The sequence below is a fragment of the Rhamphochromis longiceps genome, linkage group LG9 (genome assembly GCF_057381845.1).
Source record: "Rhamphochromis longiceps isolate RC_006_pf linkage group LG9, R_longiceps_female_GT1.1, whole genome shotgun sequence".
NCBI classification, from domain to species: Eukaryota; Metazoa; Chordata; class Actinopteri; order Cichliformes; family Cichlidae; genus Rhamphochromis; species Rhamphochromis longiceps.
In genome coordinates this window covers 18,304,797-18,317,885 of record NC_140565.1, presented here as the reverse complement: position 1 = coordinate 18,317,885, position 13,089 = coordinate 18,304,797, and the positions used below count along the sequence as shown (strand labels likewise).

At 46.5% G+C, this 13,089-nt stretch overlaps 1 protein-coding gene across 1 annotated transcript; it reads left to right on the top strand.

The window, feature by feature from the left end:
* Positions 1-212: 212 nt before the first annotated feature.
* Positions 213-5,824, top strand: LOC146662140 (uncharacterized). Its single transcript, XM_085417880.1, has 3 exons — positions 213-405; positions 438-5,760; positions 5,819-5,824. The coding sequence occupies exons 2-3, from the start codon at positions 1,093-1,095 to the stop codon at positions 5,822-5,824; spliced, it is 4,674 nt and encodes a 1,557-aa protein (XP_085274006.1). The 5' UTR covers positions 213-405; positions 438-1,092.
* Positions 5,825-13,089: the final 7,265 nt, after the last annotated feature.

Below are 13,089 nucleotides of genomic sequence, written 5' to 3'. Positions count from 1 at the left end.
TGGCCACAGAGGTAAGTTTGACAAAGACAAACATGTCAGCAAAAACACTTGACGGTGGAGTGGTGATGATTTGAGCTAGTCTTCCAGACACAGGACCTGGGCACCTTGCATTCAATGATTTGACCATGAGCTCATCTGTATACCTAAATATTCTAGAGTCAAATGTGAAGCCCAGATGGCTTCACAGACAGACAGCTAAAGCTTGTGTGGGACTCATGTAATGGGTGGGCACAGATGGAAGTATTGTAATAGATATTGCCCCCCCTCCATAATCTCATGCATTCTTATCATTGTTATGTTATGCGTTCAGTTCTGTATTACTATTTCTGACACATACTGTGATAACTGGCAATATAGCTAGGATACTCTGATCAATGATGATTCCCACGGGTGGTGCTCACGCAGGCACTGAAACGGGCAGCTTCGGGCTCACGCAGGCACTGAATCGGGCAGCCTTGGGGTCCTGTGTGTTCTACTGCACAGATAGCCTGCAGAGCGCAGCTACGCTGAACTGAAGTGCTTGTGTTTTGTATTTGCAGGTGAGCACAAGTTATGTGTTGATAAACGGAATGATGTTGACGTATGAGAAATGTATTAGAGTATGGTACTGTCATTAATGGAACACAACGCTAATGTCGGAGTTTGTGATTTACATGATGTACCTGAACTGGTGTTAAACGGGATGTCACATCGCAAATGATGTAATGAGGGGATCGAGAGGGTAGTCTCCATGCGCAACAATACTAGTTGGAGGAGCATACGAGTGTGCAGAATATTGTAATATGAACATTGGTGGGAAAATACTGAGTAAATGAGTACTTTGTTAACACGTGTTCAGTAGTTATATGTAAAATGGTCGCGTGTGTTCTACTGCACAGATAGCCTGCAGAGCGCAGCTACGCTGAACTGAAGTGCTTGTGTTTTGTATTTGCAGTTGCAAAAGAGCAAGTAAAGAGAACGATTCTGAACTCATGCACGCCTGGAAGTGTCATTTGTCCAAGTGTGCAACAAATATTGGAGGCACCGCTGGGATTATTAATGCCGTGTCCAGCGTGATGAAAATAAGGAAGGGGCGTGGCTACAGCAACCACGATGGACCTCGAGGAGCTGGCAGAGACTGTGTCCCAGACACTCTGGAACCTACAACTCGACCAACTCAAAGGGGTATGTGCTGAAGCTAAAATCCCTAGTGGAAATGTCACAACAAGACGAGCGTTAATAAGATTAATTACAGAATCGATGGACAAGGTTATTAATGATGAAGAGCAGGATGTTGCGCTCTGCTATCTAAAGAAAATGTTAGAAAGTGTCGACCCAGCGATAGGGAGCTCCAGAAGCACAGAAAGTGGATCAAATCCAACGAGCTCGCCACAGGGGGCTCAGGAAATAAGGGAAGAAGTTGATTTAGCAGAGAGATACGCACAGCTCCAGAGAAACAGCGAAGCACTGCAGGAAGAAATTAGGAGGCTGAGTGGAAGGGTGGAGAGGACACCACCAAATCAACCAACCACCCCACAAAATGTGTTTCCTGTCGCAGCCAACCGCCTTTCGGAAGTGACGATAAGGAGGGAATTCAAAATCTGTGGTCAAATTGGGGAGAAGGGCCAAAAGGACAGACTCTCATACACCAACCTGATGCATCAGATTGACAGAGGTCTGAACAAAGGACACAGTGAAGCGGAGGTTATAGAGGCTGTGGTGAAGTCTGTCAGCCCAGGTTTGAGTCTTAGAGACATGCTTGAGATAAAACGTGACCTCACCCTCCCCCAATTGAAGGCCATATTAAAGGGGCATTTTAAAGAAGATAGCACCACAGATTTGTATCACAGACTAGTGAACGTCACACAAGACAGCCGTGAGTCTCCCCAAAACTTCCTCTTCAGAGCAATTGAGTTAAAAGAGAGGCTGCTGCTTGCATCGGAAGACACGGGGTCCGATGAACAATACAGCCCTGAGCTCATCCAGAAGAAATTCTTGAGGTTGGTCAGTACTGGGCTACTGAGTGACCCTATCAAGTTTCAGCTCAAGCCCTATCTGGATGACCCTCGGGTGACAGATGAAATCCTCATTGATAAGATGAATGAAGCAGCTAGTGTTGAATCAGAAAGACAATTGAAGCAAAAGAAAACTACAGGCAGCAAATCTGTGAAAGTAAATGAACTCCAGACGGAAAGGCCAGCCAGTCAATTGGGTCTGGGTGTAGCCGAAACTAGGTTGGGGACTCAAGAGCAATCAGCTGAAGTGGTGAAACCCAAGAACCGCAGAACACCTGTTGTAGCTGCTTCCCGAGAGTCAGAGCTGCATGAAGCGGTCAGGCTGCTGAGAGAGGAGATGGCTGAATTAAGGAGGAGCGTCACCACCCCTCAAGGCCCCACTCGCCCACTAAGAACCAGTGGGAGGAGGGGATGTAAGGCATTCCAGGAGCAGGGAACCAATGAAGGGTGTGAACACTGCTTCAAGTGTGGCCAGCCAGGACACCTCTCCAGAGGCTGTAGAGGGCGAAGGGGGGCAACAGAAAGATCGGAGAGCACTCAAGTGGGAATCCAGACCATCGCCCCTCCCAAATCATTAATTCCCATCCATGCTGAAGCAGATGACAAGTTGCATGAACTGCTTTGGAATCGGATAAGACAGTTGGAGGCAGAATTAGAGCAGAGTGGCAAGGCTAAAGAGACTGTGGGTGCCACGTATGCCAGTCATCTCTCACTACGCTGTCAGGCTAAGCTGAGAGCCCTGATCGGGAAGAAGTGTATGGTGGATTGTTTCTTTGAAGGTGTAGAAACACAAGCATTGTGGGATACAGGCTCACAGGTGACTATCATTAATGAGAACTGGAGGAAGTCCTGCTTTCCACATATCCAACTGAGAAGCACAAGTGAACTCCTAGGTGAGGATGAGGCTCTGGTGGGCAAAGCAGCGAACCAAACACCCATACCCTTCGCAGGTTGGGTTGAGCTAAAATTTAGACTGGGGTCAACTAGAGATCCACAGCCAGAGCTAGTTGTCCCCGTGCTTGTCTCAAAAGAACCAGGAGTAGCAGAGCCACCCATCATTGGCTATAATGTGATTGAGCATTTTGTGAAGGATGGAATGGAGCAGCATCCAGACGTTACACCTGCGGTGGTAAGGGAAGCCTTCTCGATTGATTGTAAGAAAGCGGAAGTGCTAATTAACATCGTGCAGCGCTGCCACAAAAGCGACGAGGAGGGTGTGGTGAAAGTTGGGAGGCAAAAGATAGTGATTCCAGCGGGACAAAGCAGGGAGGTTAAGTGCAGTGTGAGGACAGGTCCCCTTCGCCTGAAACAGGAGGTTCTTTTCGAACCAGAGGACATTTCAAAACTACCAGAGGGGGTTAACCTGAATGAAACTGTCATTGGACTGCAGAGGGGAACCTGGTCCAGGGTGGTTATTCCAGTCACGAATGGCAGCAGCCATGACATCACCCTCCTCCCTCATGCAGTGTTGGGACGGCTACAGCAAGTGAAGGCTATTTACCCAGTAGACGTAAGACCAGTAAGTGCTGAAAACATGGGCAAGTTGACGTTTGCTAGTGAAAACACAGGGAGCACCATCAGCGCCCCAGAACAGCACAAAGGGGAGTATGACGAGGTGGGCAGATGCAGCCAAGATTTATGGGACCCACCGGTGTCAGTTGATCACCTGACCCCAGACCAGCAGGAGCAGGTGAGAAAAGTCCTGCGTGATGAGTGTGCTGCATTTTCAAAAGATGAGAGCGATGTGGGATGCATCCCCTCCCTGCAGTTAAAGATCAGATTGAATGACACAACCCCAGTAAGACGCACATACATCTCAGTCCCCAAGCCACTCCACAAGGAGGTGAAGGAGTATTTGGAGGACCTGTTGAATAGAGGATGGATTCAGAAATCCTGTTCCCCCTACTCATCGCCCATCGTCTGTGTGCGCAAGAAGGATGGAAGTCTGCGTCTCTGCGTGGATTACCGTGAGTTAAACCGGAAATCCATTCCTGACCGTCACCCCATCCCTCGTGTTCAAGACATGCTAAACAGCCTGACTGGGAGTGCATGGTTCTCAGTGTTGGACCAGGGCAAGGCGTACCACCAGGGTTTCCTGGAGGAGAGTAGCAGACCCCTCACAGCCTTCATCACACCTTGGGGCTTATATGAGTGGGTAAGGATTCCCTTTGGTTTGTCCTCGGCTCCAGCAGAGTTCCAGCGCAGTATGGAAGAGTGCCTGGCAGGCTTGAGGGATGAAATATCTCAGCCATATCTGGATGACAATTTGGTCCACAGCAGATCATTTGAGGACCACCTGCGTGATCTGAGGGAGGTCCTGCGCCGCTACCAAGAGCACGGGGTGAAGCTAACCCCCAAAAAGTGTGAAGTGTTCAAGGACAAGGTGAAATTCTTGGGAAAAATTGTATCCAAAGATGGCTACTGCATGGACCCTGCTGAATTGGCACCAGTGCAAGCACTAAAAAACCGCAAACCTGAGACTGTGGGAGACCTAAGGAAAATGCTAGGTTTCCTGTCATACTACCGCCCCTACATTCCAAACTTCTCACGCACTGCCAAGCCACTATACCAGCTGCTATCGATCGGAAAGAGTCAAGTGATTACTGACAGAAGATCAACGGTAACAAAGCACAAAGGACAGCGGAAAAAAGCAGACCAACGCCACTCAAGCCAGCCAATCACATGGACAGAACAACACCAGGCAGTGCTATGCCAACTGATAGAACACCTGCTGAGTCCACCACTCCTGGCATACCCTGACTTCGAAAGGCCATTTGTGCTGCACTGTGATGCCTCTCAAGAAGGGCTTGGTGCAGTCCTGTACCAGAGACAGCAGGGCCAACTGGTTGTCATTGGGTATGGGTCGAGAACTCTAACAGCTCCAGAAACCAACTACCACCTCCACTCTGGAAAGCTAGAGTTTCTAGCAATGAAGTGGGCAATCTGTGAGAGGTTTCGGGAGTATCTGTACTACGCACCTTCGTTCACAGTGTATACAGATAACAATCCGTTGACCTATGTCCTGACTACAGCGAAGCTAAATGCTACAACACACCGGTGGGTTGCTGAGCTAGCCGATTTTAACTTCTCAATCAAGTATCGGCCGGGAAGGGCTAATGGCGATGCTGATGGTTTATCACGAATGCCGCTAGACATGGAGGAGTACATGCGCACATGCTCGCAGGAAATGAAACCAGAGGTAATCACCCCTGCGACAGAGGTGCTTCAGTTGAAAGCCCATGAAGATGAGCCATGGATGTGTCCAGCTACCATAACCACAGCATGTGCTGATGTAGAGCTTGAACGAGTAATGGCCCCAGTGACACAGATCTCCAAAGAGACACTAAAGAAAGCACAGGAGGATGATCCAGTCATTGGCAGGGTGCGAGAATGTGTTATGACAGGAAAATGGCCCCCTTGGAGAGGAAGAGACAGGGGGGAAGACACTTCCGTTCTAAGCCGGGAAAAGAGTAAGCTGTACCTCGACAAAGATGACATCCTGTACAGGAAATTAGCTGCTCGAGCTCAGCTAGTGTTACCCACAAAATTCCATCAGCTGGTGTACAAGGAGCTCCATGAGGAAATGGGACATCTCGGAGTGGAGCGGACACTCGCCTTGGTCCGTGATCGATTCTATTGGCCACATATGCAAAGACATGTGGAACATTATGTGACTAAGGTGTGCAGTTGCTTGAAACGGAAACGTCCCGGCAAACCAGACAGAGCACCGCTGGTCAACATTGTCACCACATACCCTTTTGAGATGGTCTCACTAGACTTCCTGCATCTGGAGAGTTGTAAAGGAGGATATGAGTACATCCTAGTCGTGATGGATCATTTCACCCGGTTTGCACAGGCATATGCATGCACCAACAAGTCAGCAAGAACAGCGGCAGAAAAGATCTTTGGAGATTTTGTGCTCAAATTTGGATTCCCTGCCCAGTTACACCATGATCAGGGAAGGGAGTTTGAGAACCAGCTGTTTGCCACCCTGGAAAAGTACTGTGGAATCCAGGGGTCACGCACAACACCTTACCATGCAGCGGGGAACGGCCAGGTGGAGAGATTTAATCGGACACTCCTTTCCATGTTGAGGAGCCTGACAGAGGAAGCCAAGGCGGACTGGAAAAACTCCTTGAGCAAAGTGGTGCATGCGTATAACTGCACACGCAGTGAAGCAACAGGATATGCCCCATATTATCTTCTCTATGGCAGAAACCCCCGCCTACCAGTGGACATCATGTTTGGCCTGGTTCCAGGTGACCAGAGTACTTCTCACAGTGATTACGTCCGTAAGTGGAGAAGTAGGATGCAAGAGGCATACAGACTGGCATCAGAAACAGCCCAGAAAGAGAGGAACAGAGCGAAAAAGCAGTATGATCGGAAGGCTCATGGAGTGGAACTGCAACCGGGATGTCGGGTGCTAGTACGGAACTTCAGAGATCGGGGTGGGCCCGGAAAGCTAAGGTCTTACTGGGAGGAGCGAGTACATGTCGTGTTAGAAAGAAAGCACAAAGATAGCCCTGTCTATGCCGTACAGCCAGAGAGAGGACCAGGGAAAGTGAGAGTTCTGCACAGGAACCTCCTACTGCCCTGTGACTTTCTCCCCGTCCAGGAGGAGAAGCTGGAGAAAAACAAGAATGGGAAGGAGGATGCCAAACAACAAAGAAAAGGAAAGACCCAAGAAAAGCAGCAGGAGAGTGACCACGACAGCGGTTCAGAGGATGAGGGTGACTGGGGAATTATCACCACACAAGCTGCGGAATCACCCACCCAGATCAGGAGTCAGCTGAGGGCAGAGGCAGAGGAGTTCCAGCCAGAAGAAGCTAACGGAGAACTGTCAAGTGGTGGTGTCAGCAGCGAGTGCCTAGACGAGGGTGGAAAAGGTGGACTGGAGTCAAGTGCAGAGGAGGAAGAGGCAGGGCGAAGTGAGCTGTCTGGGGAGGAGAACAGAAGAAGTCAAGGACAGGTGTCGTCATCTGATGAAGAAGACGAGCCAGTTCCCACAAGAAAGTATCCTTTCCGATGCAGAAATCCACCCAAGACATTCACGTATGACACCTTAGGTCAGCCATCAGTCATAAACAGACACAAGTGATGTCCACAGCTAAGAGGAAAAAACTAAGTTCATTGTCACATGTTGAGTTTACTGTGGTGACAGTTTAAACAGAAAGGGAAGTGTTCACAGTAGCAAATGTTAAAAAGAGCAAATTTGACAGAGCAACAACTGCATGTATTTGTTTAATAGTTCACATGAGTTAAACAGGGAATACCAGAACCAGACTAGCTACACATAGAGAGATACTGGCTTGTATGTGAGATATACAGCAGTAAATGTGTGTCTGTGTAAAAGGTTACATGGTAGAGTGATAGGTCTACACCTTCAGCCGGATACAGAGCACGCCTGAGTGGCGGAGAGACTTTACAGACATTGCCTGGCCAGTAGTGTCTGTTGCTGGTACATGACATGAAGGGGGAGATGTATGTCATGCCAAAGACTGTTACCGGACAGAACGTATCTTGAGAGGCTGACTCCCAGTGAAGCTACTGCTGTAACCTTCTGTTGAAGACATGCATTCTGGAAAAAATCTCTAATGTCAGGATGACATTCATTTTTGGAGGGGAGAGTGTGGGACTCATGTAATGGGTGGGCACAGATGGAAGTATTGTAATAGATATTGCCCCCCCTCCATAATCTCATGCATTCTTATCATTGTTATGTTATGCGTTCAGTTCTGTATTACTATTTCTGACACATACTGTGATAACTGGCAATATAGCTAGGATACTCTGATCAATGATGATTCCCACGGGTGGTGCTCACGCAGGCACTGAAACGGGCAGCTTCGGGCTCACGCAGGCACTGAATCGGGCAGCCTTGGGGTCCTGTGTGTTCTACTGCACAGATAGCCTGCAGAGCGCAGCTACGCTGAACTGAAGTGCTTGTGTTTTGTATTTGCAGGTGAGCACAAGTTATGTGTTGATAAACGGAATGATGTTGACGTATGAGAAATGTATTAGAGTATGGTACTGTCATTAATGGAACACAACGCTAATGTCGGAGTTTGTGATTTACATGATGTACCTGAACTGGTGTTAAACGGGATGTCACATCGCAAATGATGTAATGAGGGGATCGAGAGGGTAGTCTCCATGCGCAACAATACTAGTTGGAGGAGCATACGAGTGTGCAGAATATTGTAATATGAACATTGGTGGGAAAATACTGAGTAAATGAGTACTTTGTTAACACGTGTTCAGTAGTTATATGTAAAATGGTCGTGTGTGTTCTACTGCACAGATAGCCTGCAGAGCGCAGCTACGCTGAACTGAAGTGCTTGTGTTTTGTATTTGCAGTTGCAAAAGAGCAAGTAAAGAGAACGATTCTGAACTCATGCACGCCTGGAAGTGTCATTTGTCCAAGTGTGCAACACTTGGCCTGACAAGGTTTACAAGGTTCAAGGTTCTTTATTTGTCACATGCATAGTTATACAAGTATAACACACAGTGAAATGTAGCCTGACACGCTCCTCGACATGTGCAAAAATGGGGGGGGGGGGGGGGGGGGGGGGGGGGGGAAGAACATTATATATATATATATATATATATATATATATATATATATATAGTATATACATTGGGTGAATGTGCAGTAGTAGCAGCAAGCAGGTGAATTCTGTACATTAATATGAATAGACATCTGACTATTTTACAGGATAGACAATATAAACATATTTAAAATTAAAGGAATTGAAATGTACATTGTGCCTTGGTTTAGAGTGTCTGGAAGAGTCCTGTCTCAGTCAATTATAGATGATGTGAGAGGGCGGGTGTGTGTGTTTAGGGCACGGATGGCTTGGGGATAGAAGCTCCTCTTGAGTCTCTCTGTCCTTGCCCGGAAGATGTGGAACCTTCTACCACAATGCAGAAGTTGGAACAGTTTGTTGCCAGGATGGGACGGGTCCTTCAGTATCTGCGCTGCTCTAGTCCGGCATCTCCTGGTGTAGGTGTCCTGAAGCGGGGGGAGAGCAATCCTGCAGCAGCGTTCTGCTGTACGGATCACTCTCTGGAGAGCATTTTGGTCCTTCACACAGCTGTTCCCAAACCACGATGTCATGTTCTGTGTGAGGATGCTCTCCACAGCACCTGTATAGATAATCCTGAGGATCTTTGGAGAGACCCTGAACTTCCTCAGTTGTCGTCGGTGATACAGGCGCTGCCTAGCCTTTTTGGTCTGGACCTGAATGTGGGCAGCCCATGTCAGGTCTGAGGAGATGTGGACACCAAGATACTTGAAGGACTGCACCCTCTCCACTGGAGCTCCATTGATGATAATGGGCTTGTAGTCTCTGTGCTGACTCCTTCTGAAGTCCACCACCAGCTCCTTGGTCTTGCTGACGTTCAGCTGGAGGTGGTTGTCCTGGCACCATGATGCCAGATTTTGTAAACCAACTCAGGCGCAGACCAAGAATCCTTTGCAAAAGTGCGTTTATTTACAGTGGTAACACCAGGTGATATATGCATAATTTGTTAGGGAAAAGGGTCCTGGGCTCCAGGGTCTGAGGGGAAAGGAAAAGGGCCCCTAAACACACTCCCACTCACTCCCACTCCAAGTCCAACTCCTCACCCGTTTCTCTCGCTCACATGCTCGTTCAATATCACGAGGACGGGTCCAGGGAAGAGCTACACACACACACAGAAAGTCCAGTTAGTAATAAATCACACAAAGACTCACAGATTCTGATTAGCAGACTGCAGAATGACTGACGCTGATGGCTCAACGATCCAGCGAAGAGTAGCGTAGGTCTGCCATCTCAAGAATCCCTCCTGATTTACTGGAATGAGCGGCAGGTGCGATGATGAGCACAGGTGCGTGGGCCAGGGGCGGGAGCTCCCAATGAGCACCGCCGCGGCAGAGGAGAGAGAGAGAACGAAAACAAAAACAAAACATGTTGCCTAAGACGGAGTCGGCCGGCGAGGCACGGGGACCATGACATGGCCAAAGTTGGCGCATGCAACAGTCCTGTGGAGCACACTGAAGACAGCTTTGAAGAAACAAATTCCCAAAACCTTCAATGAACTGAAGCAATGTTGCAAAAAAAGATTAGGCCAAAATTTCTCCACAACAATGTGAGAGACTGATAGAGCGAAATAGAAAACAAGTATTTCAAGTTGTGGCTTCTAAAGGTGGCTCCACCAGCTGCTGAGTCAATTTCACAGGACCATGCATCTGGTCCACGTAGTTTTTTAAGACTTGGGAAACCTGGTGAAAAAACATTTTCTATATACTCTAATAACTATATATAAATCTCCAATAATTGTTTAAATAATGAAATGTACCCTGATCTTTGTTTCCTTGTATAAAAGTAAAATAAAATCATTGCTTTCCATGTCAGAAATCTCAGAGTGAAAGTAAACCGCAAAATGATATTTTCCTTAAAGGTCTGCTACAGATGGTTAGCTAACACACAGTTACATCCAAAACCAGAAGCATTTAAAGGAAGACTTACTGACTGTATCTGGCATTTGTTTGGGTAAGGTCAGATCTATAATTCAATGACCTCACTTAACTGCCCAACCTATTTAGTGAAAGGCCAGTCTCTATTAGACAAAGACATGTATAGCACTGTGGACAAACGACATGTATTATTCAAAGGACTCCACTTTCTCCTCTGCCTCAGTAACACACAGACAAAATCTCTCCTTTCTGTCCCTGAAGTGTATCACATAAGGGGAATTTACACCAAACACACAACAAGTAACACAACTCCAATGGGATTTGCAAATTTTTAATTTTTTTAAAAAATGAGAAGAAAAGAAGAAGTTTTGTGGGGTAAAAAATGATCTCTCATTTGAATCTGCTTACTAACACGACTTGAACTATGAAACACAATCATGTCATCAGTGGATGGGTCTTTAAAAAACGGAATAAAAAAGACTGGGAAATTGTGCTGATAAAAACATTTTGTATTCCACTTCCTGCACTGACCCATTATTTATGTCTGCACAAAATATCAACTAGCTCGTCTAACTGTGCTGAACTGTACTGAAATAAACATTTGCAATAAGAAACTAAAAGCCTGGAAGTAAATATTACAATCTGCACTCTTGCCTGGCCTGAAATTTAATTTAAAAAAAAGAAGAAAAGACGAATAAAAAAGAAGTCAGGTGTTGCTCTGCCATGTATCCGTGGGACTAGTTTTGAAACCAGGAGAAAAGGCAGTGACAGAAATGTGAAAGTCCTCTAAACAAACCTTCTGTCTCATTTATCCATATAAGCAGAACTGCTGCCTTAAAAATGCATTCCCTCACCAACATATATTGAAGACTTTAATGGGATTTTTTGGTTGGGCAGCAAAGGTTATATGGTCCGCAACTCTTCTGATTATGAATTGTGATGTTGACTATCATCTATCCATCCAGAGGAGTAGAGTACCCCCAGGACAGGTTACCGGCATATTGTAGGGCAAAGCCATGGAAAAGAACAACCAATCACATTCACCTCCACTCCCACGACCAACTAACCTAGCATGCACGAGTTTGGTCTGTGGGAGAAAGCTGGAGTACTGGAACCCATTGCTGCCCAGGGAGATCATGCAAACTCCACACAAAAAGGCTTCAGGATCCTCTTGCTGTGAGGCGAGGGCGCTAACAAGCACAGCACCGTGCTCCTCACTAGGGATGGGTACCGGTATCCGGTGCCATTATGGCACCGGTTCTGACATAAACGGTAGTAACCAGACCGAAAAGCAGCGCACATTTCGGTGCTTTATTTCGGTGCTTTTTTTTCCTGAGATGTCATACACTTTAGATTCTAGCCAATCATTTTACATTTCCGAGGATAGTAGGCGGGTCCAGGTATGTACGTTCTTTTAGAGCAGAGCTACAGATTAAAAATGCCCAAGGCGAAGCGGTCAAAAGTCTGGCTGTACTTCACAGCAAAATATGCAAACTCAGCAGCCTGCAACAAGTGCTTTAAGCTGATACTGTGATACTGTCAAAGTACTCAAGTGTACTCAGTCAGCATTCATGCAAATTAAAAAGTGCGATAACATACGGTCGCTTTCCAGGCTAACTTCTATCTAATTATTTCTCCACACTTATCTGTAAGAGCCTAACTTCCTCTCAGGGCCTGCGAAGTTTGGAGTAACTCTTTGAAATGTCTAAACGAAGACAAGACTAAACATGCATCATCTTCATTGACCTTTAAAGACAAATCCCTCCGTGTCTTCGACGCCTAGAAGCGGTTCAATTGTCCCTTAGAGAGCGGGCCTCATGATGGGCAAAATCAATAACTGGTTTTCACACAACATTCATCTTGGTGTTTATGTTTGCCTGATCAGCAATAGAAAAATCACTGACACTCTGCTCAACTCTCACAGGCCCCACTCAGTAATAATGCTGTGTGCTAATGCTAATCTGTTATCTTGTGTGCTCTGGCATTTTCTGCTGTGGAGTGCCTGATAATTGGCTGCGCTGCCCTGATGTTTGCTTATTAAAGCTAGAGCTTTGGTCTTCTGTCTCTGCTTCATGTCTTTAATTCGCACAGACCCTCTAACACACTCTGTAATTAGGATATTCACATAGCACTGTTATGAGCCTTTTATGGAATCATCTCTGTATTTCTTTAAGGCATGGACACTGGGAATACCGGGGAATAACCGCATGTCTTCGTGCCATCACCTTAGCTTCACGTATATTCATGTGCTGGACGTTATTATCTTTCTAATTGTCCATGCTGAGATTAACGAGTTATGTATTTGGTAATTACTTCACGGAAAAACAATCCATGTGTATATTTCTTACATCCTCCTTGCTGCTATTACACTTCAGACATATGTTAAGGGCAAGTTTTGCTTAGCGCATATAAAATGTAGAGTAAAAACGCAGATGTTCTTGCATTTTAAAGTGTCAGAGAAGTCGGACCCAACTGAACTCGGTGACAACAAATGAAATTGAACAAGGTGGAAAAACATGATTGGAAGCGTCAAAGGTGCAGATGGGGAAAAAAATACATAATTTGAGGTTGCTGTGCCACATTATTACTGAGTAGTTCCCGTCAAAGTCTGCATGACACACAGGAAGATTATTTGGT

Bases quoted from the DNA above. Each gene is read 5' to 3' on its own strand.
- LOC146662140 (XM_085417880.1), top strand. From the start codon at position 1,093: ATGGACCTCGAGGAGCTGGCAGAGACTGTGTCCCAGACACTCTGGAAC.